The sequence below is a fragment of the Hyaena hyaena genome, unplaced genomic scaffold, assembly GCF_003009895.1.
Source record: "Hyaena hyaena isolate Hyena2069 unplaced genomic scaffold, ASM300989v1 scaffold_192, whole genome shotgun sequence".
NCBI classification, from domain to species: Eukaryota; Metazoa; Chordata; class Mammalia; order Carnivora; family Hyaenidae; genus Hyaena; species Hyaena hyaena.
Genome location: NW_024080825.1, coordinates 1,697,788 through 1,724,450, shown reverse-complemented (window position 1 = coordinate 1,724,450; position 26,663 = coordinate 1,697,788). Strand labels below are relative to the sequence as shown.

General features: G+C 47.1%; 2 protein-coding genes across 8 annotated transcripts; one reads left to right on the top strand and one right to left on the bottom strand.

The window, feature by feature from the left end:
* Window positions 1-123: 123 nt before the first annotated feature.
* CSRNP2 (cysteine and serine rich nuclear protein 2) lies at window positions 124-16,885 on the top strand. Of its 4 annotated transcripts, none has more exons than XM_039241321.1 (6): window positions 124-380; window positions 1,088-1,192; window positions 5,437-5,673; window positions 7,675-7,934; window positions 11,362-11,658; window positions 13,448-16,885. In XM_039241321.1, exons 3-6 carry the CDS (start codon window positions 5,523-5,525, stop codon window positions 14,369-14,371), a joined length of 1,632 nt encoding a protein of 543 aa, XP_039097252.1. In that variant the 5' UTR covers window positions 124-380; window positions 1,088-1,192; window positions 5,437-5,522; the 3' UTR covers window positions 14,372-16,885. The 4 variants fall into 4 exon arrangements, with proteins under 4 accessions (XP_039097252.1, XP_039097251.1, XP_039097253.1 ...); XM_039241322.1 differs by lacking the exon at window positions 124-380 and adding an exon at window positions 391-489; XM_039241320.1 differs by lacking the exon at window positions 1,088-1,192.
* Window positions 16,886-17,405: 520 nt separating this feature from the next.
* LETMD1 (LETM1 domain containing 1) lies at window positions 17,406-25,957 on the bottom strand. 4 transcript variants are annotated; one of them, XM_039241323.1, is made up of 9 exons: window positions 25,798-25,956; window positions 25,091-25,242; window positions 23,168-23,283; window positions 22,423-22,505; window positions 20,756-20,942; window positions 20,531-20,632; window positions 20,274-20,426; window positions 19,736-19,832; window positions 17,406-18,424 (listed from the first exon to the last, which is right to left on the bottom strand). In XM_039241323.1, the coding sequence occupies exons 1-9, from the start codon at window positions 25,917-25,919 to the stop codon at window positions 18,354-18,356; spliced, it is 1,083 nt and encodes a 360-aa protein (XP_039097254.1). In that variant the 5' UTR covers window positions 25,920-25,956; the 3' UTR covers window positions 17,406-18,353. The 4 variants fall into 4 exon arrangements, with proteins under 4 accessions (XP_039097254.1, XP_039097257.1, XP_039097256.1 ...); XM_039241326.1 differs by having other exon boundaries at window positions 25,905-25,921; XM_039241325.1 differs by lacking the exon at window positions 20,531-20,632 and having other exon boundaries at window positions 25,798-25,957.
* Window positions 25,958-26,663: the final 706 nt, after the last annotated feature.

Here is a 26,663-nt window from a genome sequence, read left to right as displayed (position 1 = left end):
CCCGGCATGCCGCGGGCGTAGGGCCGACACGTAGACTCCATTTCCCAGCATGCTCCGGGGTTCGGTCAGGACGTGCCGGCGCCTATAAGAGCCAGAGCGCTGCGGCCGGAGCCTATTGTTAGCCGGAGCCGGGGCGGTTCTGGGCGTCTGCTACCGGGGGCGCCTGAGTTTGCTGGAGCCGCCCGCCCTCCGCCGCCTGCCGGCCGACCTGCCCACCCGCCCTCCCTCCCAGCCCTGCCGCCCTGGGAACTCCCCGACCGTCGCCGCGGGCCCGGGACTCGCTCTCTCCTCTCTCCTTCCCACCCGGGCTAGGGCGGCGGCGGCGGCGGCAGCGGGGGCGGCAGAGACCATCACGGGAGGAGGCAGCTGCGGCGGGGCCGGTAATGGGCCTGGGGGTGCGGGGCGGAGGGTGCCGCCTCGTCCTTTCTCGGGATCGGCCCTCGGGCGGCTGTGGAGGAGTGGTCAACCCAGAGCTACGCGGATGGAGGGGTCAGAAATGAGGGAGGCTCGGACGGGAGCGGTCGGGGGGCGGGGAGCCAGGGCGCCGCTGAGAAGGGAAAGAGTCGGGAGAGGCGTGGGAGCTAGGGGCACGGAGGACGCGGGCCCAGACTGCGGGGGCAACTCAGGGAAGACCGATGGGCTGCTTGGAAGCTGGCAGGATTGCGGATGAGGGTTGAGTTCGGAATGGAGTGGAGATGATGTAGGATGGAGGGAAGTAAAGGAAGGGGAGGGCGAATAGAGGAAAATGTGGGAGGAGTGGTTGGGAATTTGTGAGTAGCAGGCAGGAAGGGATGAGGAAGGCTGGGCAGGGGCTGCAGACGATTGGAGTAAGCGGGAAGGTTAGGAATCAGAGAAATGGGTCGGGAGCTGAAGGGTTCAGCAGGGGGTGTCCATTAAAGGGAACTGATGCCTTGACATGTCCTTCCAGCCCAGGTTCCTGATGTCTCCCATTTTTCTGGCGTTGTGGGGAAAAACGAAAGCATCGCTTGCCCTGGTTGCTAGCTTGATCGCTTTTCACAGGCCCAAACACGCAGCTGACTGCCATCCATTCCTTTAAGTGCCATGGTCTTGATTTATTTTTTTAAAGGGGTTAGAGTGGCAGTGTGACACACAAACCGTTCTTCAATATGAAATGTTAGAAGTTATCCCCAAGAGACCCAGTGTCCTCTTGTCCTGCAGTTTTCAGTTTAAGGTAAATCCATAGTTGATTCACATTTTCATGTTCTTTTCTGACTTTACATCTTGCTAATTTCCAAAGCCAGGACGCCATTGGTGTGTGCCAGAGTTATAAATGACTGGGTATCCTTGAGAGTTAATGGTTCCTGCGGCATCATGTTCCTCATCTCCCACGAAGATCTGGTGTCCTTCATAGGCTGGTAGTTTAGACATGGAAAGCCAAATTCTAAACTTGTGTCAGTGAATGGGTTAAAAAAGAAAAGAAAGAAAAGGGGAGCGCTGGGGGGGGGGGGGCTTCCCTAAAATACCTAGGTTAAACAGTACGTTTGCACTTAAGCACCTTATATGTTCGTCATCGTGGTAATCACAAGGACACATGGATCCAAGAAATTGATAGTATTTGAGAATCAGCTACAATATCTTGTAAAAGGAGAAATAGGGCCGGTCGTCTTATTCACATTTATCCTAACAATTAGCAGCAGCAAGCCTTCCTTCCTCTAACCCAGCTACGGAAGATAACCCTGACGATCTTACCAGAGATTTTGGTCTCTTGACCTTTAGCAGAAGGTTGGGCTCCAGTGGACTGGAGAGGCTTTCTCCTATGAGATACACCTTGTCTTGTCGTTTTATACTCATTTAAGAGAGAGGCCTTTGTTACCTAAACTTTGCAAATACATTCTGAACTCACAAAATTATTTCTGGACAGTCCCTCTTTTGGTAGTCTCACATAAACTGTTTTGTTATTTGGGGAGTTGTTACAGGAATCCTACAGTACTGGAAAGTCTTAGATCTAGTACTAAGATGCACACATGCTATAGATCTTTATTTGGTGCTAGCCTAATATCTTCTATATACTGTGGATATGAGTTATTCCATATACCATTGGGAAATATTCAGCTAGAAACACTTGAGAAAAGACCGTAAGGCATGTAGCCAAGAAAGTATCAACTGGTCTTTCATTTAACTGTCATTAAAAAGCTTTTATAGAGGTTTGCGTTGTTTTCTCCAAAAGCATTTGTTGTTTGAATTGGTCATTTTGACAGTTAACTGTCAGTTATGACCTGCACGTCCAGTCTCACCTTCATTATTTCTGTCTGGGTTTAAGTGCTTGGAGTATAACTTACAAGTGTTTCTCTTGAACACAGGCATTGATCCTTTGCCAATGAATGGTTGAGAGAGGTGGGAATGACTGATTGCTAATTGTGGTGTGAAGAGAGGTTGATTTGATGGACTGGAAAGTGTGGAACCTATTCTAGTTGTTTCTGTTGCAAAGAAAGGTCTCTTCAGGCCACTGTGGGAAATGGATGGGAGGTTTGTTCTTGATGCCCAGTGAGTATCTTTGTCTGACAAGTCAAGTTCACCCCAGAGTTGGATAAGGAAGGCTGGGTTGAAATTTAAACTTATATTGGTTGTCAGCACAGAATCGATGGATTGTGTGTGTGTGTGTGTGTGTGTGTGTGTATGTGTATGTATGTATATATACACACATATATGTATGTATATATACATGTATATATACACATATATATATACATACATATATGTATAAAATGGAGTGAAAAAGTGATGCAAACAGATCGCGGGCAGGGTTAGGAGAGCTAAACCAGTATGCGCAGTATTTACACATAGAGCCACAGGCTCAGATTATTCTCCAGCATAAGGAAAATATCTCTCTCCTAGTTTTCACATCTTTTCTTTCTCCCCCCCCCCCTTTTCTTATCTGCCACTTATCACTGCCCAGAAGGCACTATTCCAGAAGTGGAAGTGGGGAAGACCTAGAAAAAGGGGCGAAGGAGAAAGGAGCGAGCAGCCAGCAGTCCTTGCACCAGAGGAAGTGATACCCCTGAGGGCAGCTGGGTTAAGACAGTGAGAATTTTAATAATAAAGATGATTTGGGACCAAACCGAACCTAATGCATGGCATAAAGACAAGTACTCAAAGGGAGCCCGCAATACTGGAAGCAAAGGGACACAAGTAAAGATCAGGAGCGCAGGGTTTGCTTCCGGTGGGAGACCCACGTGCTTCCGGTCGGAGACCCGCGTGCTTCCAGCTAAGGAAAAAGCCACCTTCCCGGTAGCAACACTAAAGATCTCTGTTAAAACTGAAGCTGGACGGAGGCCCTTTCTAAGAAAGCAGATTTTCATCTTAGTCTAAGTTTTTCTGTGGTTGATAAGATTTTTAAGTGGGAAAGAAAAATTCAGTTCAGTGGTCAATATTCTTTTTTTAAACATTTTTTAAAATCTTTTATTTATTTCTGAGAGAGAGGGAGACAGCCAGCCAGCGTGAGCAAGGGAGGGTCAGAGAGAGAGGGAGACACAGCTGAAACAGGCTCCAGGCTCTGAGCTGGCTGTCAGCACAGAGCTCTACACGGGGCTCGAACCCACGAACTGTGAGATCATGACCTGAGCTGAAGTTGGATGCTTAACCGACTGAGCCACCAAGGCTCCCCTCTTTTTTTTTTTTAATTGCACCCACATAAGTTCTCAATTGGGAAGATTACCTCCTTCCATAATAGGATGGAAGAAATAAATTTGTTAGTTAATAGGTATCTTTAAACCTAAAATCGTTCCAATAAACCCATTAAAACGTCCTTGGCTCTCACCATTCTTAATATGTCCGAGGAATGTGACCTCTGATGATAATATCAGTTACCCGAAGAACAGAATTGATACTTTGGGTTCCTTTTTAAATTTCATTACAATTCTCATCGAGTACTTGGTTATTTTTTTCCCCCCTCCCTGGCCAACTTTATTTCAGCAATATGCTTGTCTAGACCTATGATGGCTGAGGTTTCCTAGGTACTTCTTGTGACTTGAATGCAGAATTTTGATGAGATCTGGATAGATAGATCAGGACATCTCTTCACTGAAGTACTATTAGGTCTGGTTGACTAAGTAGAGCTGATCCAGGAGCAGGCAAATTGCTTCTGACTCAGTCCAGAAAAACAGCTCTGTAGCCGGGAGCTCTTGACACCACAGTCAGTATATTCTGGGTAGCTGCTCTGCAGTAATGCAGCCCTGTCTTTCTGGGCAGTGTTGTTATTGCTGCTGCATAATTAGCAACTAGTGAGATCATAGTCTGGGGAGATTCTGGCATTACTGAGGCAATGCAGGGAGGCTTCGTATCATCACATGTGGCTCCAGCTCTGACAGCGTTTCTGTTTCGAGCAGATTCATATTCTTGGGCACTTACGTCCAAAGATGGCGAAGGAGAAAGATCTGTACCTGGGAAATGGACTGTCCCTAGTGTGACGTTGAAAACACTGCCTGCCATATTGACGTAACCAGAGTCCGTTGTCTCTTCCTTTGCTGTTTGTTTCCCCCTTGCTGGTTTCTTTACAGAGGCCTAAGGTTGTAAAGCTAAGTTTTCCTCGCACAGGGGATGATGATAGACCCGCTGAGCCCTATTTTGTGGAGCTGTATGAGATCAGAAAAGCTTCTGGGTTTCGAAGGCAGTGCAGATTCTAATTAATCTTCAGTCCATTCTTTAGAACCAAATTTGATCTCTGTAGCAGCCTGGTGAGAATCTTCACCCTTGTGAAGATCTGGGTAAAGTGTTTCTTTGGCCTCTGATACTCTCTGAAATTTAGGGCCTAGAGCAATGTCTCCCAGCATGCATTCCAAGGCTCATTTGCTCCCACCCCCTACCCCGAGATTCTTCCATAGTCAGATGTGGGGAACACTGCACTCGCTGTGTGCCCTCACCCTTCACCGTGCTTGTTAGCATATTCAAGGCCTTCAAGCTCTCCTCTCATAGCACTTTCCTAAACTGTTTGGACACAGCAGCCCTATTTCCATGTGAAGCTGTTAATATCCATGGAACTAGTTTATTTAATATATACACTTTGGGAAAAGCCAGGCTAAATTTTCACCAGGAAAAATAATTGGATCTAGTCAGAGTTAGGCACAGCCGAATTCTGCCTTTGATCCCCAGCCCCTCCTCCCGGCCCCTTGGGGAGCTCTCCTGTGTGAACACAAGGGCAGCTACCATTATCCCCAGGCTGGTGGAACCGAAGACCTTCACTGTGCTGGGAAGGGTGCGGCTGTTAACTCCTCTCAAGATTCTAAGAGTGACTGGGACTGAAGGGGAACAGAAGTAGAATGTTGGCCAGAATAAGGAGAGAAATGACCTAGTCACGAGAGACCAGACATCAGTGTGAGCTCAGGGACTTTTCTGTCTTCACTTGGAGAGCTGTATGTATGGACTTGGGAGGGGTCTGTCTCAGGGTAGGAATGCTGATTGCTCTTTTCCCCTGGGCAGAATCCTAATGCGCCTGGCTAATTGGTGGTGAGCAGGGGCTTTGGGGCCAACGCAGTGGGCTCCCCGAGGAAACCCCTTTGAAACCAATGGATGCATTCATGGGCTCGAGTCTCAAGAGGAAGTTTGATGATGTGGATGTGGGCTCATCCGTTTCCAACTCAGATGATGAGATCTCCAGCAGTGACAGTGCTGACAGCTGTGACAGTCTCAATGCTCCTACAACCGCCAGCTTCACACGTGAGTGAGCCCCTCCACCCCCCACCTGCACCCACATGCCCCCAGCATCAGAGCCCACTGCAGTCCTTGCGACAGCTTCTTACATCCCGCGTGGGGATTTTCCTGAATCATAATCTTTCCTACTCTTGGCCCAGCCTTGCTCTTTGGAGGACTTCATTGCTCTGATATCACAGACTTAGGTCTGACTTAGTCTTGCTGATTGTTCTTATGCCATGTTTTATAGGTTCCCAGAATGGGCTGAATTAAATTGAAGAAGGCCAGGTTTCTACCCCTTACCCACCTGAGTCCCACATAGTTGTAGCGCTAGTAGGACATAAGTGCTTACTGCCTGCACAACTGAGGCAATGCCAGATTTCTTCATCTTTTTAAAAAAAAAGTTTTTTTTTAATGTTTGTTTATTTTTGTGAGAGAGACAGAGACAGAGAAACAGAGTGTGAGTTGGGGGGGTGCAGAGAGAGAGGGAGACAGAATCCGAAGAAGGCTCCAGGCTCTGAGCTACAGCATAGAGCCTGATGTGGGACTTGAACCCAATGAACCGTGAGATGATCTGAGCCGAAGTCAGATGCTTAATCAACTGAGCCACCCAGGCGTCCCCACATTTCTTAATTCTTATAGCTCAATTAATTTCCTGGAAAGAACTTCTGATTTTTTATTTTATTTTTTTTTTAGAGATGGTGCCCAAGCACACAGAATGGGGAAGAGACAGAGGAAGAGGGAGAGAGAATCCTAAGCAGGCCCCAAGCCTAGTGCATAGCCCCACGCTGGGCTCGATCTCACAACCGTCTGGTCATGATGGGAGCAGAAATCAAGAGTCCAACACTTAACTGACTGGGCCACTCAGGTGTCCCAGAACTGATTCTATAGATCAGAGGTTGCATATGTACCAAATCTGGCCCACTGCCTGTTTTTGTAAATAAAGTTTTATTGGAACACAGCCACACACATTGTGATTGATTTCATGCTACAGTGGCAAAGTTTAGTAGTTGCAACAGAGTTGCAAAGCCTAAATTATTTACTATCTGGCCCTTTAAAGAAGTATGGCATCCCCTGCTATAGATTATACACACTGTCCAATAGAATTTTCTGTCATGATGGAAATGGTTTAGGGGCTCCTAGGTGTCTCAGTCAGTTGAGTATCTGACTCTAGATTTCAGCTCAGGTCATGATCCCAGCACTGTAGGATCAAGCCCCATGTTGGGCTCCTTGTTGAACATGGAGCCTGCTTGAGATTCTCTCTCTCCCCCTCTGCCCTTCTTACCCACTTACACTCTCTCTTTCTTAAAAAAAAAAAAAAAAAAAAGGTTCTATATCCTCACTGTCCAGTATAATAGCCATTAGCCATATGTAGCTCTGAGCACTTGAAATGTGATTAGTGTAGGGGCGCCTGGGTGGCTTAGTCGGTTAAGCATCCGACTTTCGCTTAGGTCATGATCTCGCGGTTCATGGGTTTGAGCCCCGCGTCGAGCTCTGTGCTGACTGCCAGCTCAGAGCCTGGAGCCTGTTTCAAGAGTCTGTGACTCCCTCTCTCTCTGACCCTCCCCTGCTCACACTGTCTCTCTCTCTCCTAGAAATAAAATAAAAACATTTAAAAAAAATTTTTTTAAATGTGATTAGTGTAACTGAAGAGGTGAATTTTGAATTTTATTCTGCGCAACTTAAATTGAAATCGCCACATGTGGTTAGTAGTTGCTGTACTGGACAGTGAAGCTGTATAGATAGTTATATCCTGAAAAGATTGTCTAGAGATCCTCTTCCCAGCTGATGTCCAAAATCAGATGTTGTGTTCCTCTGTCTGGGTGAAGTCCGCCTGGAGGCAGTGGTTTGGACCAGCTGATGTTCAAGGTCCTTCCCAGCTGTGCATTTATGATGTGACAGTTTGAAGTTTCCTAAGGTACAGAGAGCACTTTGGACAACAGTTGAGCACCCAGATGAGTGAGAAAGAACGAGACCCCCAGGCAGGCCATTCCTGGTTAGTAACACTGCTTTGTGCTCCCTTCTCAGCCACATCCATCCTCAAGCGGCAGAAGCAGCTGCGGAGGAAGAATGTGCGCTTTGACCAGGTGACCGTTTACTACTTTGCACGGCGCCAAGGTTTTACCAGTGTGCCCAGCCAGGGCGGGAGCTCTCTGGGCATGGCCCAGCGCCATAACTCCGTGCGCAGCTACACGCTTTGTGAGTTTGCCCAGGAGCAGGAGGTGAACCATCGGGAGATTCTTCGTGAACACCTGAAGGAGGAAAAGCTCCATGCCAAGAAGATGAAGGTGCCTAAGGGGTCTGGGGTCTGGTATTTAACCACGTACCAAGATAAAATGGAAAACTGTCTAGGTCTCTGGATTATTTATTTATTTATTTATTTATTTATTTTGAATGTGTTGCCCTTGGCATGTAGGGATTCCAGATCTTTCTAAGGAGAAGTCTCAGATTTGGAATCAGATCTCCGTCTGAGACACCATTGTTTTTGTCTCTGGCGGGGAGTCTACACGGGACAGCAAAATGGCTTCCCTAGAATTCCCTACCCTCAGCAGAGTTTTTAAAAAGTTTAAAATGTGAATATCTACAAACATTCAAGGCTGCCACCCTTGGAATATGAGGGCGCACAGTGTTTCAATTTCTTGTCAACTGATCGTCTGTCATCCCAATGCACAGAACAGGCTTTAGATCCTTTACGTTCTCTGATAGGACCCTGCCATTTCCATAACCCCCATCACCTCTACGTGTTAGACTCTTATGTGTAACTGACAGTGTCAGCAAATAGTTATTTCACTTTGTAAGGTCCTGGGCCTGCCGTCTGTTGCCCCTCTCCCACTGGATGGCTCTTCACAGCCACCCATTTGCTGTCAGCACTGCCTGGCACTCCAGAGCCACAGTTTCCATCAGGCCACAATTTCCCCCTGAGTTCCTGGTTCCAGATTTGGAGAACACCACTTTGGGCCTGGCCACGTTTCTGGTGGGCCCAAAGCCTGCTGACCCATATTGAAAGAGGAGGCTGCATTATTTCCAGGGTGGTGGGTGACCCCCTAAGGAGCCACAGCCGACTGTGGTGTGGTTGGAGAACTGATGGCAGGGGGTGTGGGTAACGATAGCACGTCCCTTGCTCCCTGTGAGAGCTGTGCCTCCTTCCCTCAGCCTACTCCCAAAGCCTTACACCTGTTTTTCTATCTGGAATGACATGGAGGCATCCCATTCTTGAGTCTGAGGAATTCCGTCACTGACCCTATCACCTTCCTGCTGCTATAGCGACAGCTGGGGAAATAAACACTGTTCTCATCGTTTGCAGTGAGGGCTTTCTTCCCTTTCCGTAGAAGAAACCTGTCTCCTGCATCTGGTAGAGGAATAACCTGACACAGCGGGATTCCGTCCTGTTCTGTGGCCTCCCTTGTAGGAGGTCTGGGGACAAAGCTCAGCAGACTCCAGGCTGGCACGGGATTCCTGCTAAGTAGCCGACTTCAGGAACAGCGGCACTAGTGGCAGCCAATACGCCTTTCGTCGTCAAGAGAAAACCCTTCCTCTGCCCTCCCCAGGTCCAGTTTACTCTCTTAGAAAGTTTTCCTGTCTTTAGCACTCTGCAGGGGAGACTGCTGACCTCAATACATCTTTTGCATGGTCCATGTGCCATCTAATATTTATTTTCCTTTTAGGCTGCCGACAAAACCAAACCAAAAAAACGGCTGGCATTTTATAGCCTTAATTACCTATAATTTTTCTAATACTTTCATTTAAAAACCGCTTTTTTCATTATTTGTTTTGAAAGAGAGCGCATGCGCGAGCAGGGGAGGGGCGGAGTGGCCCAGGCAGGCTCCGCGCAGTCGGTGCACAGACCCTGACATGGAGCTGGAACCCACGAAACCATCAGATCATGATCTGAGCCGAAGTGGGACACTCAGCCAACTGAGCGCCCAACCACCCAGGCGCCCCAGTTATTTTTCTTTGTAATTTTGGCCTTTTATTCATATGGAATCCATGTTATGGGAAGTATGAATTGGAAATCTGTTTTTTGGGTTTTTTTCCCCAAGAATATCCAGTTGTCCCAAACCATTTAATGCCAGAGGACTCTTCTCGCTGGATTTGAAATGCCACTCTATCGTGTTATATTCTTATATTTGTGTGGGTTTCCTTCTATTGCGTCTCTAGCCTCTTTCCCTTGAGAGGACAGTAAGAGGGAGGGTGATTAGGGGGAAGCCATCCCCAGGGAAATAGGCAGAAGCAATCCTGAGGTCTGCAGAAAGGCCCCTCGTCATTGGTCTGCCTGGTACACAAACAGCAGACCAGGAAACCCCCAGAAGCACCACTGTATCTGTCTCCTCTCCCCCACCTTCCCACAAACACACACAACAGGTGTGGAGCTTATTAGCCAGCCTGTTGCATCACGTCTCCCAGGAGTTGTTCCTTTACTAGCACCAATCTGTAGCCGTCTGATGAAATAAGCCAGCCCCTCCAGCAGCCTGGCTCATCCTGCTCGTAGCTTCCAGAGCTCTGGGAATTATGAGGTCTCATTTTCTTCACTTGAATTCTCTAGGGAGTTTTCAAACCTCATTCAGCCAGATTGTCTTCAAACTGTCCTTCCACTAAGACTCCCTTTCCTGGCTCTCTATCCTCCGGAGCCCGGAGGACCCAGATTTCTGCCTGCAGATAGTACCTTAGTGCTATAGAAAGCACCCTACCTCACAGACAGCTTTTCTTTGAAGTCAAATAAAAAAGTATTAGGAGAAAGAATATGTTCTAGGCCGTGGGTTGGAAGTGAGAGCTTTCTTGGGTAGCCGTTAACAACTTGCTCATGTTTTCCCTCCTCCCAATGAAACGAAGCTCTTCTGTGTATGCAGACTATTGTTGACACTGTGAAGATGTAGGCTCATTGACAAAGACCTGGTGGTCTTGTACTACACTTTAGTGTACTCTGCTTCCCAGAATGTGGTTTTGGGTCCCTTGGGGGTGCAGACTGAAGGGTGTTTACAACATTCTCTCTCCATCCAAGGAACATCCAGCCTTTGATAAACCTTCTCCTCTCTGTGTTGGAAGGCAAGTTAGCTGAAGTAATGGGACACGCATCTGGGAATGGAGGAGGGTGTATATTATCTTGTAGGAGGGAGGATGAGACACAGGTTTTGAGAAACTTTGATCTACAAAGGTGATATCCCCTGAGTCAACAGGAAGGCGTTAGAACTACAGAGCTACGTAAGGCTTCCTGCTTTCCTGCTCTAGATGTCTTCTCTTAAGCTATCCAATATGGTAGCCACTAACCACATGTGGCTATTTTTATTTTTTAAGTTTGTTTATTTTTGAGAGAGAGATAAGGAGCACAAGTGGGGGTGGGGCAGAGACAAGGAGAGACAAAATCCCAAGCAAGTGCCCCACCACCGGCGCAGAGCCCAATGTGGGGCTTGAACTCACAAACTATGAGATCATGACCTGAGCCGAAACCAAGAGTCCGCCGCTTAATGGACTGCACCACCCATGTGCCCCGTGTGGCTATATACTTAATTACAGTTAAATAAAATGAAAACGTTCGCTTCTCATTTGCTCTAGCCACATTTCCAGTGCCCAGTAGCCACCTGTGCTGCGGGCAGCAAGGATATTTCTATCATCGCACAAGGTTCAGTTGGACTCCGTTGGACTGCTCTAGACAGCCACTGTGAGGAGGTGGCTGTGGATAATACTCGAGGCTGACCTTTCCTTCCTGTCTCCTGGCAGCTGACCAAGAATGGGACGGTGGAGTCAGTGGAGGCCGATGGCCTGACCCTGGATGACGTTTCAGATGAAGATATTGATGTGGAAAACGTGGAGGTGGATGATTACTTTTTCCTGCAGCCCCTGCCCACCAAGCGGCGCCGGGCCCTGCTGAGGGCTTCGGGGGTCCACCGCATTGATGCTGAAGAGAAGCAAGAGCTGAGAGCCATCCGCCTGTCACGGGAAGAATGTGGTTGTGACTGTCGCCTGTACTGTGACCCAGAAGCATGTGCCTGTAGTCAGGCTGGGATTAAATGCCAGGTGAGTCCAAGTTGGCCTGAGATAATGTATGTACTCCGGAGTCTGGGGGACATGATGTGGGTACCAGTGAACATGGGAGGCTGCCCGTCATCCGTGGGTGGATTCCGCATGAGTGTGAGCCTGCATAGTTCATAGCCCTCCTCCACCAGGGAGAATACCAGGCATGGCAGGATTCCTAGGCTGTGGCGATAGCAATGGCCTTTTCTGTGTTTCTCGCCTCAGGGGTGATAAGGAGCAGCTGTCAGCAAATGGGGGAACAGGGGTTAGTAGGTTTAACATTAGTACCTGTTTCTTAAATATTGATTGTGTAAGATAAAAGGAAGCAGAGAGAGGAGTTAGGCCTTTGGATTGTATCTTCAAACACTCATAGGACCTCTACTCCAATTTTGTGAAACTCAAAGTAATTCTCAGATCCTATAATTTAGGATCAAACTTGGCCCGGCAGAGCTTAAGTCAAGGATCTTAAGTTCAGGATTTTTTTTTTTTTTTCAGTTAAAAATTTTTTTTAAATTAATTTATTTTGAGAGAGTATGAGAGAGAACAAGTGAGATAGGGGCAGAGAGAGAGGGGGACAGGATCCAGAGCAGGCTGTGCTGACAGCTAAGAGCCCAACATGGGGCTTGAACTCAAGAACTGTGAGATCATGAAGTCAGATGCTTAGCCACCTGAGCCACCCAGGTACCCCTTGTCTAGGATCTTAAAAGATAGAAGACCTCATCCCCTTGCTGGCCTTCCGACAAGGGACTGTTTAGAAGGCATAACTCAACTGAAAAGAGCAATACCATCCCGAAGGATGAAATCTATCTGGAACGTGTAGGCTGTGGGTGCTGAACCCTTGTGGTTGAATGTCGCCTAAACAACCTTTTCTTTCGTATTTTTAGGTAGGTAATAGCTGTAGCTGCTCTGGCCAAATACTGCTTTTCAGACTGAAGTCCCGTGATATATCATTCTGTTTTAGAGTCCTGAGAATAGTCCTAAGAATTGGACTGTTCCTAAGAACTGGAATGGAGAGTTCTAGAAGTTGGTAGCTTAGGAAGACCTGGTGTATTTGTACACACACATTTGTTTATGTTTTTTATTTTATGTTTGGTGTGGGGGCTTTTTTCTTTATTGGGATCCAAAAGGGAAATAAGGAGGTAGAGTGGATCCCCTTTCCAGATATTCCTGGTCCGTAACTGTTTCAGAACTAAACTGGTCAACATCTGGGGAGAATGAAGCAGTCAGTGAAAAGCTGGCCATTACTTTGTCATTATAGCACCTTAGCAAACTGAGACACTTTCCCTAGAATGTATTGCTTTGGAGCAGCTAGACCTTCTACGAACATTCCCAAGCCTGTCATTGCAGAAGGCACTAGGCTTGGGCCCCAGTCTTTGTTTTCTCAGTATACCAGGTAAGTTCTGGAAAAGTCTGAGGCACAAGAATTCCTTCCTTGAGGACTGTCAGCATGCAGAGAGGTCATCTCTGGACTTTCCGACTGGAAAGGCCCTTTGACAAGATTTTTGGCCGCATTTTACTCAGAAGAGGAAACCAAGCCTTGGAGAGACCGAGGACCTTCTCGAGGTCATAACTGCTAATTCATGGCTGTGCTGGAATGAGAACGCGAGTGGTCTGATAACTACCCCCTCGTGCTCTTAGGTCACCACGTTGCACGTTACACTTTGAATTGGTTGTTCCTCTTGTAAGGAGACCTCAAATCCCAGCTGCCTGTGTTTGCCAGCTGAGGTCTCCTGTCTCCGTTATTAAATCTGTGGGTTCTCATCTTCCCTCAACCTCCTTGTCCCCTCCTCAGGTGGATCGCATGTCCTTTCCATGTGGTTGTTCCCGGGACGGCTGTGGGAACATGGCTGGGCGCATTGAATTTAATCCAATCCGGGTCCGGACTCATTACCTCCACACCATCATGAAGCTGGAGCTGGAGAGCAAGCGGCAGGTGAGCCGCCCCCCAGCCCCAGACGAGGAGCCCTCACCCACGGCCAGTTGCAGCCTGGCAGGAGCCCAGGGCTCTGAGACACAGGACTTCCAGGAGTTCATTGCTGAGAACGAGACAGCAGTAATGCACCTGCAGAGTGCGGAGGAACTGGAGCGGCTCAAGGCAGAGGAAGACTCCCGCGGGTCTAGCGCCAGCCTGGACTCCAGCATAGAGAGCCTGGGCGTGTGCATCCTGGAGGAGCCTCTGGCCGTTCCCGAAGAGCTGTGCCCGGGCCTCACTGCCCCCATTCTCATCCAGGCTCAGCTGCCCCCAGGCTCCTCAGTCCTGTGCTTCGCGGAGAACTCAGACCACCCAGCCGCGTCGGCAGTGAACAGCCCATCCTACTTGAACAGTGGGCCCCTGGTCTACTATCAGGTGGAGCAGAGGCCGGTCCTGGGGGTGAAAGGAGAGCCTAGTGCAGAAGAAGTCCCACCTTCTTTCCCCAAGGAGAAGGATCTGAACGTCTTCTCTCTCCCGGTTACCTCACTGGTGGCTTGTAGCCCCACAGACCCAGCTGCCCTGTGTAAATCAGAAGTGGGGAAAACGTCCACTCTAGAAGCGCTAGTGCCCGAAGATTGTAACCCCGACGAGCCTGAGAATGAAGACTTCCGCCCCTCTTGGTCCCCCTCGAGCCTCCCCTTCCGCACGGACAGTGAAGAGAGCTGTGCGGTGGAGAAAACCTCACAGCAGAGTGAGGACAGGCCCCCTGAAGATTCCTCGCTAGAACTCCCTCTGGCAGTGTGACTCGGGGATGGAGATTCTGCCTCTGACCCGTTCTCTATTTATTCCCTTATTTTATCTAACACCATTTCAAAACAAAACTGTAGAAGCAGCTGCTACTCCCATGTTATTTTATTGGGGTCTTTGGGGGATGGGTGGGAAAGAATTGTTTGTACAAGTATTTTTTAAAGGGTAAACAGAACCAAGGAGACCAGTCCCGGCTAGATGTGGGGAGAGTCTTGGGGCAGAGGAGGCTGCCCAGTGCTGAATAGTGAGCTTTCTGGGCCATTGGAACAAAGAACGAGGATCTCGCAGGAGCAGCTGGGTAATTCGAGCAGCTATTCTTTACGTAGGGACCAGAACACAATAATTTGAACAGCGTGGCAAAGCCCCTCCTCCTCCTCTCCTGAGCCCCAGGTGGGGAACACGCTCGTTTTTCTCATCGGTCACCCTGCTATCCCACTTTGGTGTATCATAACGCAGTTGGAGTGTCAGCTGGTCAAATCTAGAGGAATGGGCAGGAGGGTCTCTGCGTGTGTAGAAAACCTCCAGGATTTATAAAAACGTAACCTACCTTCCTTGGCCCCCTATTTGGTAAATAAGTTGATATTTGACATTTTGGTGTTCTCTAACCTGTTCCCCACACTGGGGATTCCTGGTCTGTAACTTGAATTCTTTCACATGCTGTTAGGTACTAGGGTTAAACTTGTCTATTTGTCTTCCCCCCACCCCTCCTGCTTTCTTTTTCCCTTGAAGAAAAAGCTAGATTGGCGGGGAATGTGGCCTAAGGAGCGCAAGGCTTGTGTCTGTAATGCCAGCACCGTCAGGCAGCTTCAGGCCGGGGCTCACATGTCCCACGGGAGGCACAGATGGAGCATTACCTATGTCCGAAAGTAGCGGCAGGAGGAGGCTGCTGTCCACAAGGAAGAGGCCTTCATCTGTGCCATGTCTGCTTTTTCAGCCAGGTTTCCCCCCGCTCTGAGAGGTTTGGGCTTTAAAGGAACGCAGGATGTGGCAATCTAAAGCCACCAACTAGTTTTTGTTCTTTTCTTTCTGTACTACCCTTGTGGTCCTTGGATATGCAGGGTTAGAGACTACCCCCCCGCCCCGACAACTGCAAATGTTTATTGGGTCCCTCCATCTTGATCCATAAAAATTGGAAGCCAAACTAATTCTTAACTGCTACACACAGTTCCCAGGTTCCAAAGAGTTCAAGTTCTGACTGTAACTTTTGAGATCCACAGAATGGGACTCAAATTTGGTTCTTCCCTCCGTGGGGGGACCCGGTTCCTGTTCCTCTTATGTCCAGCTTATATTCTAGGATGTGCTCCGCTGAACACCACTGAATTCTTTTTATTAGTTCTCTTTGCCTCCATTTTAAAATGGAGTCAGTAGGGAGCAAAACACTCTCCTTTAGCGTCCCTTAGATCAGGCTTCACTTCTGGTATGGTTTACTGACCAAGAAAGAACAAGTGGAAAACTGTTTGCTTTTGGTGGGGGGAGAACTCTTCCTACTTACCTTGCTCACAGAGCCTTTTCTTGCGGGACGTTAGAGCACCCTTTATGTACGTCACAGCAGCATTTCACCTAGGAAGTCTCTACACTGAGCCTATGTGGCCTTGTACTTACACAGATCTATCTTTTAACCCAGTCTGCCTCTCCAGTAGATTCCTGGTGTTGCCTGGTTTTACATTTGGAGGGGAGTTCTTCAGTACAAGACCTTGTCTCACCCCATCCTCTGGCCTCACAAAACAAGAGTTGAGAGTCTTAAGCACCTGATATGTATACACTATCCCAAGCGAAGCCACACTCCCCCCACGATCGGTCACCCCCTTGAATAAGGCTGAAGCTTAATCGCAAATTCGACTTTCTTCCTGAAAGCTTGTACTGGAAGGGGAGGGTGGGTGCTATACATTCCCTCCTCAGGGAGGCTCCAGCCCCACCTTCAGAAGTGGATTCCACCTGCTCAGTTAGAGACACTTTAGCCTTTCAGATCAAACCACGAATTGGAATCTCACTATTAAACTCATTGCCAACCCCCAAGAGATTTGATTTTTCTGAAAACCTAGTTTCTTAATCCAAGTCTATCCCTCCAGTAACAGACACTTCTGACTCCCGGTGATCCCAAGTTTTTACATGCTGAATATTAACACTGAGCATTAATTGTCTTAAGCAAAAGGCCTTTTCTACAACCCAGTCCATCTCGTTCTGGTGCTACCTGAGCTGGACACGATCCTAGCTCATGGTTGCTAGAAAAGCTAAGCCTAGGCCTCTGATCACAGGACCAGACAGCTTTAGTCCCAACTCAGTCTAGGCCGAGATAAAAGAAGTCTCTTATTACTGCAACTCTTGTGATTTTGCAGTTTCCTTTCTCATATACTGTATACAGGTAGTATTTTCAGTGTGAATCCAAAGCTTGTCTGGTTCTCTGAAAACAAAAAAAAATTTTTTTTTTTGCCTTTTAGGTCCTTTACATTGTGATAATGCTGTATTTAAAGAGAATATTTAAATGTAATATTAAAGAAATATTCAAAAGAATGGTGTGTTATTCTTTACCTTGGCAGGCCACAATTTAGTTACTTGTTAGAGAAAGGGTGCTTCTCCAGCGTTGCATATAAAACCAGTTAGGTCAGTTAGAGATTAATGTTAACAACAGAAATGTTTTATGATAGAAAAACAGGACATTCTCTTTGGAGCATCAAGAGCTTGACTTGCATCGTAGCCCTTACGCATCCCTTACGCTGGAGCACACTCGATCCTCCCCTGTGGAAACTTTTCCATCTGGGGTCCATACCCTGGGGGCTCATTTGCTAATCCCATTTTCTTTATAATCATATATATGCAACTTTTATTATGTGTATGTAATATATAAAGTTCTCTATTCCTTGTTATCGTCTTAAAATTGAATGAAGAGGATCCATGTCAACTCCGTTCCCTCAGAACTTCCATCCCATCAAAAGTTTCTATCCCAACCGACTACCTCTCCTCTGGTTAGGTTATGTCAGTCTTGTCAAAGGAGTTGTAGCAAAATAAGAGTATGTGTAAGTCACTTCCAGCATCTGGTTTCAGGCAGTCTTTACTTGGCTTTAAAACAGCACCTCATGCATTTAACAATAAGTTACTACAGGTCAGGACTGTACATGGGCAAAAGCTAAACCCCACTTACTCTCGACGCGGGCCGCTCCTGTACCCCGAGCGGGGCGTCGTTAGTGCCTTAGAAGTTTCATCCAGGGCCCAAAGGCGGCCCCTGCTGGTTACAGCTGGCTGGACTGCCGCAACACAGCGGAGGTAGCGGACTTTAAGATCCTTAGAGGCTGCACCACAGCCCGGAAATTAAGACAAGGTGGGGTGAAGGCTATAAACGCGGAAAGGGTTAAGTACCACTTGTATTTCCTTTTATCTTTTCCATTAGAATGTTCCCATATAGGAATAACTATTGGCTTTAAAAAAAAAAAAAAAAAAGCTGTTTAAAGGATTTGAAACGCAAAGGGAGTGGTTAACCCAGTGAGGGGACCAAAAATAAAAATAAAAATAAAAATAAGCCTATTTTTGGTCATAAGAAGGACTGAGGGCAGCATTGCATTGCACGCACAGATGCAAATGCTCCAATTTCAACAGTGCTGCCCCTCTCCCCAGCCGGAAACTGTAAGGAGAACACAGCTGTAAAGAATGTGGCAGTGGTTAAGTCCGAGGCTGCTAGGACTCGCCCCACCTGGGGCCAAAGCTCAATTCCTAGGATCTGAACTTAAAACATCACAATTAAAGCCCAGTACAGAGGCTGCTGCCAGCTCTGGCTGATTGTGAGGAAGTCGGGATGACGCTTCTGGTAGGAGGGTCTGTCGCAGTTCCAGCTCCCTCCCTCACGGGTCCCTCGCTGGGAAGCCCGTGGCACCCACTCCTCTGCCTCCCACACCCCTGCCAGGGCACGCAGACGCTTTGCCGGCCAGTGCTGTTGGTACCACGCTGCCGTGTGACTGCGGGACGAGGCCATCCGCTCCACGTTCACTCAGCGCCGTGAGCCGGTGTAGTTGATGGAAAGCAGGACCACGTTGTGTAGCAAGAGGGACAGCTCCGCTTCTGAAAACAGCACCACTGTTAATGGTCTGGCCAGGGAACAGTCAGCCTTCTAACTGCCCCGGGGGGGCAGGGCTTGATCCTGGAGTCTGGATGCCAAGAGCAGGGACGTGTGACATCAAGAGAGGCTACTGTTGTCAAAGGTCCCCCGCTTCACCCCAGTCCCTGCAGGTAAGCTTTCCTTTCCTTTCTCTGCATCCTCATTTCCTGGCCCTCATGTGGTGGTGGGAGAAAATTCAGAGGTGGTAATGGCAGTGAACACTACTGTCACTCTTGGGATTCTTCTGCTACAGCTGGTGCTCTGGAAACATTTCGTGGCTCCAAGGAGATTAGTAGGCCTACCCTGATATTCACAGGCTTAGAAAACATCAAAGCCCAGCCAAAGGTTCCAGCCACAGGCCTAACTCCTGCCCTCAGATACTTTTTATTTAGCCAACTGGTTTTGATTCTGTGTTTGTTTTTTTTTAAGATTTTTTAAATTTTTAAGCATTTCTTTAAATGTTTCATTTATTTCTGAGAGAGAGAGACAGAATGTGAGCAGGGGAGGAGCAGAGATAGAGGGAGACACAGAATCCGAAGCAGGCTCCAGGCTCTGAGCTGTCAGCACAGGGCCCGACGTGGGGCTTGAACTCATGAACCGTGAGATCATGACCAGAGCCAAAGTTGGACACCTAACTGACTGAGCCACCCAGGTGCCCCAAGATTTATTTTTAAGTCCTCTCTATACCCAACATGGAGCTCGAACTCACAACCCTGAGATCAAGAGCTGTTTGCTCTACTGACTAAGCCAGCCAGGCACTCTGAGTGTTTTTGTTCTGAATTTGAATGCCTTTAGACTGGAGCTTCTCACCTGGGATAATTCTATTCCCCTTTCCCCCAGTGGACATCCAGCAATGTCGGGAGACATTTTTGATAGAACTGGGGTGGACGGTGCTACTGGCATCTAATGTGTAGAGAGCAGGGATACTGCTAGTTACCCTCTAATGCACAGGATAGCCCCCCACGACTCATCAATAGTGCTAAGGCCAAGAAACTGCTTCAGACCAGCATGCATGCAGTCTTGGCTCCCAGTCCCCACTGCTGCCTCTTGTCTTGCACAGTCTACTTCATTACCTGCTTAGCCCCTATAGGCAAATGAGTTTATGCCCTTTCAATTATACACAAACACAAACACACACACACACACACACACACACACACACACACATTAGGTAAGGGTCTCATAGTACTTAATAACCAACTCCAAAATAATCTCAGAATAAAATATAAAAATTATTTGGATTTTAGTGGCATAACCACGGGGACAGATCTTACCTTTCAGGCTGCAGGAAATCTGTAGCCATTCTCCCAGCCAAGTTCGACACCTCTCTTCAGCAACATGGGTAGAATTCAGGCCACGAAGATAACAAGCCTATATCACCCAGAAGAGAAACAGTCCTCAATAATCGCATAGTATGGCCATGCACTGTAAACCCACTAATAATTCAAAATCTCCTCTAAGTAAGTTACAACCTCATCCCCATAAAAAACCTTTCTCCATGACAATCTGAACTACGATAGACAAGAAGACCAGCAAAGAGGCCCATATAACCAAGAACAGTAGGTCTAAAGAACAGTGTCCCTGGATTTTTGAAGGGCCAGAAGAAAAGAAACATAAGCCAAAACAACTCTGGGCAATTCCCTCTCAAGAGTTAAGTTCACTGAGGAAAAAAGACACAGAAATGAAGTGAAAGAATAAAGAGTTTGGGCTTCGTTCTAACAAGCAAAACCTGAAGGTCTCTGTAAGCTCCCAGTTCTGTAGCTCAAAAGCCCACCAAAGGATTCAGAGTTGATATTGCTGTCAAGTTCTTACCGATTTCACTTCCTGCGGGGTCAGGTGGCCAATCCCCAGCTTTACCAAAGCTTTATCCAGCTGGTGAATTACAGTGGTGTGAGTCTTTAATCGGTGTCTCAACAAGAAAGAAGGCAGATAAGGTGTGAGAAGCATGGCTCGACTCAAGGCTCTCTGTAACACAACAACATAGGAGGAGAAAGTCAATGTAGTATCACCACACACAAAACCTGAGGCAAGGAGAGGCTGCGGAACAGAGAAAGCCTCCAAGTGCTCACCATTTGCAAAGCATGGAGTTGGTTCATGCCCAGAGGATGGTTAGAGAAACACGCTCTCAAAGCCAGGATGTCATGTACTGCTGGGTGGGTACCATGCTGTATCTTGGGAGAGCCAAGAGATTGGTAGAGGTTAGGAAGCTCCTGACTGGCCCTCTTTCCTAGTTTTAGTGCAAACTGGATCTAACAAGAGTCCTAGTTTGCAGGAAAGGTTAGCTGGAGGAATACCTTGGTGCACAGCTCTGTCATATGCCACCGGAGTCCTGCATCGGAAACGAGAGGGATAACCCTTTCTAAATAACCAAGGATTTCTGGGTGGGACTGCTTCCGGAGAGCATGATAGATATCTAAGAAATCAATTTGTTGCTTTGGGGTCCAGAAATGTTGGATCAGTAGCTGCCTAGGAAACAGGTACCTGAAAGGAAAAGGAATCACAATGTCACTTGCTGAAACCGGCATCTTCGAAGCGATCTAAGAAAGCATTTGGCAGATACGATACTAGGAAGAAGAAATGGAGACATGACTTCCCTACCTCACTGTTCTTTTCTGTAAATGAGTCTCAGACCAAGGTTTAAAGACACACTGAAGCACAATTTCAAGCAACATTACTGAGGTTATGTGAAAAGAAGCAGGGGTGGAAAAGCCTCGCATGCAGCAACTAGATAAAATGACTCCTTTTGAACTAAAGCATTCAAAGAACATATTCTGGACAGACTGGGAGATAGATGCAGAGCTGGTCACTACATCTGATGGTGACAACCTCAAACTGTAGCACAGTCCATGTGTGTATATAAAATGTGAAAGTCAAATTTGTTTTTTAATTCACTTTTCTGCACATGTAGTGGTTTTACAGCATGGCCACAAATTCTCCGCCTCCCCGCCCCCTTATTGAGAAGTAAGGTCTGTGTCCCCCTTTCTTTTAAATCTGGGTGACTGATTCAACCAATAAAACAGAGCAGAAGTGAGTCTTTGTGACGTCCAAGGGTAGGTTATAAAAGGCCACCTGGCTTCCTGTCTGCTGAAACACTCATCCGTGGAGCCTTGCACTGCCATGTCAGAAGTCCTATTACTCGGAGGCCACCATACTAAAGAGGCCACATATAGGCACTCTGACAGCTGCAGCCTTCCAGCCATGTCTGTTAAGGCACCAGACATACGAGTGACCTTAGACCATGCAGACTAGTCCATTCATCAGCTAAAAATCACTGACAGACTTCTGTCAGCACCACATGGAAGAGAAAAGTCAGTCACCCACCTGAACCCTGCCCAATTTCCTGACCCACAAAACCATCGAAAGCTATTTAGCTTTGAGGTTGTTTGTTATATAGCAACAGACAACTAAAACAACACACAAGATCAAAGTTTAAAAGTGTCATCTTTGGGGGATGCCTGGGTGGCTCAGTCAGTTAAACATCCAACTCCTGACTTCGGCTCAGATCACATGGCTCATGGGTCGTGAGTTCGAGCCCTGCTCTGGACTCTGTGCTGATGGCGCAGAGCCTACTTGGAATTCTCTCTCTCCTCTCTCTCAGAATAAGCTTATACAAAGTAAAGATTTATATTATCAGAATATGAAATGCATTTCTCTCCTAAAAACCTGTCCCAAACTGCTAAGCCTCTCAGGGAGTAGGTTGGGTTGCTGCCTCTAAGGATGATGGAAAAGGGCATAATCTTATTTCACACCACACAGGGGAAGCTAAGAGACAGGAAAAGCCTAAGCTACCTACAGCTAACCCAGTAATCCAAGTGTTACCAGGCGGCTAATTAGAAGACTAGAGCAGGAAATGTAGTAATCTCTGCCTATTTCTGAAATGGAAAGTTCTTCTTAAAATAATTTTTAACTTAAGAAATCTATATATCTTCAATATGCTGGGAAGATAGAAGTCTGTACTCACATTAGCAAGAAGACCAGGTAGTTGGCAAAGGGTGGAATGGAAATAATACCTAGGAAAAGACACTTGGTGACGTCTCGACGGAACTAAGCAGAAATAAACACAGATGCAGTTTTAACCCAAGTAAGTTCTTAATACAATGGACAATCCCTCCCCCAACGCTGTGCAATAAACGTCTATTCCAGCCCAGGGAAGGATCAAGGTTATTTCTATCTACCTCTAGTTGGGAAGTTCCTTGAGGACAGAAGCCTTGATTTGTTCATTTTGGTATCGCAAATAATGTGTAGTACAGGGCCTGACATTATACCAAATCCCTCAACAAATTCTTCCTGATATGCCAAATCGGCCCTAGGTTCTCAATCTCAGTTTCAAAGTCACCACCAAAGTGAACACCCATCAAGTCACTACCAAATACTACTTTCCTGCTGTCTTTTGGATCCTTGCAGGTTTTTATATATATTCAGAGATGGACTGGATTTTAGTGTTTACAACTTTTATTCAGAAAGTATGCCAGAATCTCTCTGGGGCTCTGTTACAGAGGGCTACAACTCTGAATAAACCCAATTCTGACAAACAACCCGATGCTCTCACTTAGTCCGATACTTTGATCTCACAGCAGAGGGGAAAAGATTTATCAGTGGTGAACAAGATAGGAAAGAGAAGGGAAAAAAACAAAACAAAACTTGATATGTTGGTTAACTTTAATTACCTCACCATGAACTTCTGGGTATCTGCCCCTGGCCCATACCTGTCTCAAATGCTCCATCTCCCGGTATGAAAGTTGATGAAACTTTACATTGTGCTTCCACATATATGTCTTTATTCTTCTAGCCTTTTTGGCATCAGCCCAAAACATCTGCAATCCTGCCTCATTAAAGTAGAGGACAGAGTGTGATGTTACCCCAGTATGAATCTTACTGCAGGTTCCTACCCTACGTCTACCCACAACGCACATACTTGTCCCTCCCCAAAGCTACTCTATAAATCAGAGCTCTCAACAGGACACTTAAAACTCTTGTGAGGCCAACCTGTATCTCTTTTCTCATTCTTCGCCCCATCCAGCCCCCCAACACACCACCTATCTTCCAGCCAAGTTAGCCTTCTGTGATCTACTATAGAATGGTCTCCCTCTTCTGGTTCATTGCTCCCTTCCTCTTTAAAATGAAAATTCAAGGAGTGCTGGGTGGCTTGGTCAATTGAGCGTCTGACTCTTGATCTTGGCTCAGGCCATGATCTCATGGCTAATGGGATCCAGCCTCGCACTGGGCTCTACGCTGACAGTGTGGAGCCTGCTTGGGATTCTTGGCCCGTCACCTGCTGTGTGCGCGTGGGCCCTCTCTTAAAATAAACATTTAGAAATTTAAAAATTCAAAAGCTCCCTAACTTCAGGAAGTCTTCCTCAATGAACCTTATGTATTCCCCAACCAGAAATTAACTTATCTCTTCTCTAGAACACTTCTAGAAATACTACAATTCAACATTTCTATGGTTAAATTCTTTTCCTCATTCGATGATTATTCTTACATTTTTATCTAGGGCTTTAGTTCTTAAAAATGCTTTCATATCTATGAATGAAATGATATAATGTCTCGGTTGGCTTCAAAATCATACAGGAGAAGGCAAGTGTATAAGTGAAGCAAGACTGGCAGACATGAGTTGGTAACTGTTGAAGTGAGACTGAGCATATGGAAATTCATTACATTATTCTCTCTACTTTTGTGTATATGTAAAACTTTACATAATTAAGAGCTTAAACACAAACTAATCAAAATATTTTTTCAGACCCTTTACTCATTTAATCCTAGTCATAAACCCAGGAGCAGACGAAGTTGCCTTTCTACTTCTACTTTAGATTTTCCATGAAGCTAGTAATAATCATAATATTCACAGCTGACAATATGGTACTTTATTGTAATACCTGTTATGATAAAAGTACAGAGTACAATAATAGAGATACATTTATTAAGCACGTACTATGATCAGGTCATGAGCACTTTACAAATATTGATGTATTTAACCTTCACAACCATGTAGTCAAGAGGTAGGTTCTATTATTTTCTGTATTCTACAGATGAAAAAACCAAGGAACGGAGAGGTTAAGTAACTAGTCCAATCACACAGCCAGCAAGCTAGGATTTGAACCCAGGCAGTCTGGCACCAGACTGGTCACGTGTCATTGTACCATCTCCCGGGAACTAGCACAGCTCTGTTTTCAATGAAACATCCAGAAAACAAGTACAGGTAGTGCTATTTCCACAATATGCTACCTAGCACAGATCTGTGCCAACCATTAGACCACATCTGCTTATGGGCCAAGTCCACTGATAAATCACAGAGCAAGTCTGTGCAGCCACTGACGTCTGGCCTTGTGCATGTCAAAGAATTTCCACAATAGTCAGCTGCGTTTGGTTAAGAAAGTGCAAAACTACCTTTATGCGCCTTCCGCGCCCCCCCCCCCCCGCCAGATGCTGTCAGAAGTTGTTGTCAAAACATTTTTCTAGAAGCATTCTCCAGAAGTGCTAACTTAAGAGAATTCATTTAATGCTCAAGTATTTATGAAACAGACACTCCCCCAGCTCACATCACACAGCGGAACACGCAAACACTCTTACTCATTCTAACTCTTTGACACTGCTCACGAACTGACTCCAGGGATTTGTTTTGGTTTTACCTTTCATGAAGATTGTATACAGGACATAGAAGCGGGGGAAATGACGACCCAAGAAACGATGGTATTTCCCATTAATCACTTTTGTCTTGGTCACCACATAAGAAATCAAGCTCTTCACATCTGCCTTTGGAGAAAGGTGAAGCTTTGAAGACCTACAAGGAAGATCAAAGAGACGATCTGGAAATCGGTCCTGGAGCCCGTTCACGCTGATGTAAAACACCAGGTCTCAGAGAATGTATGCTGAGACCTGAAACTTCTGTAATCCAAGGAAGATCTTGGGCTCAGGGAGAGATATGCAATCAGACGGAGAAAAGAAAAACAGATCGGGCAGACGAGAGATCAGACAGGAAGGAATGTCGGGTGTGGGTATGAGTCTGCAGGGAGCGCAAGGCCTGAGAGACATTTGAACAGCAAGCTAAGGCCAGAAGGATGAGATCCAGATAAGCAGCCGGAAAGCCCGAGTAGAAAAAGGGAGGCTGAAAGAGGAGTTCAGAATACGTAGGGAATTCGGACAGTATGGAGCACTGACAGTTGAAGAGGGTCAGGAAGCCATGGCTCTGATGGGGATCGGGGTGCGAATTCTGGGCAGAATGAAACCCCGGGGCTAGGGCGTGTGCCTCTGAGAACTAAGAGACGGCATGCAAACAAGGTTGAGACTGGAAGGGCCTGAACATCAGAAACGCTTTCCTTTCTCCCAGGTCCCTCACCGAGGGGCCCCCCAGGCCAGGCCAAAGCGAACAAGTTGCAGCTTCCGGGTGACATAAGGTCCGGGAGTGACCGCCGAACCCCACAGAGCAGCCCGAGCCCAGCACACCCTGGAGAGCGCCATCTTCACAGCGAGGGAGGGGGGAGAAGAAAGGAGGTCGCCTTTGGGTCAAAGTTCACTGTACGTCACGTTCGTCCCAGGACGCATGCGCCTTTCCTGAGAGCTGATTGGTATCCGTAGACGGCCGGTCTGGTGCTCCCCTGGCAACGGACCGATGCTAACAAAGTGGAGAAAGAAGGAGCAGGATTGGGTGCAGCCAGTATTTCCTCGTTTCAAAGCGCCGGAAGCGGGCTGTCCCGGAGGGAATGAGGACGTACGGCAGTGGTTGGGTTTGTGATCTTGAGGACGTCCTTTCTCTGAGGACCCGCTGACACCTCGCGATTCACTAGAGCTTCCTAGCGCCGCCCTTGTCCTCTGTCTTTACCCCGGGTTTGGGGGCCTTGACGCGCGGCGGGGGCGGGGGAGTGGTGCCAGGTGTCACAGTGGCAGTGCCTGGGGCCAAGGCGCCTCCTGGGGGCTGGGGACTCAGGCGCCCTCTAGTGGTGGCGGCTAGGAACTGTCCGGTGTCAGTCGAAGCGATCAGGGAGCGGCCCCTGTGTACGCTAAGTACCTTTTTACTTTAGCCAGCTTTTTCCAAACTAGGTTTGTGGGAAATTGTGTTTCCTTAAAAGCCTCCTGAAGACCAAGGTAGAATCTGAAGTGTTACTTTTCTGAGACGCTTTCTCTGACCACTTTATCCAAAGTAATGCCAAGAAAAAAATACCCATTTTCCTCCATCAACTTCTATGTATTTTTTCCAAAATTTAA

Excerpts from the sequence above, each read along its gene's own strand:
- CSRNP2 (XM_039241320.1), top strand. The coding sequence starts at position 5,523 with ATGGATGCATTCATGGGCTCGAGTCTCAAGAGGAAGTTTGATGATGTG. Across the intron at positions 5,674-7,674 it reads TACAACCGCCAGCTTCACAC|CCACATCCATCCTCAAGCGG; the intron begins GTGAGTGAGCCC and ends CTCCCTTCTCAG. Across the intron at positions 11,659-13,447 it reads AGGCTGGGATTAAATGCCAG|GTGGATCGCATGTCCTTTCC; the intron begins GTGAGTCCAAGT and ends TCCCCTCCTCAG.
- LETMD1 (XM_039241323.1), bottom strand. The coding sequence starts at position 25,919 with ATGGCGCTCTCCAGGGTGTGCTGGGCTCGGGCTGCTCTGTGGGGTTCG. Across the intron at positions 20,633-20,755 it reads TGACAGAGCTGTGCACCAAG|ATACAGCATGGTACCCACCC; the intron begins GTATTCCTCCAG and ends GGCTCTCCCAAG. Across the intron at positions 19,833-20,273 it reads CCCCGCAGGAAGTGAAATCG|GCTTGTTATCTTCGTGGCCT; the intron begins GTAAGAACTTGA and ends TGGGTGATATAG.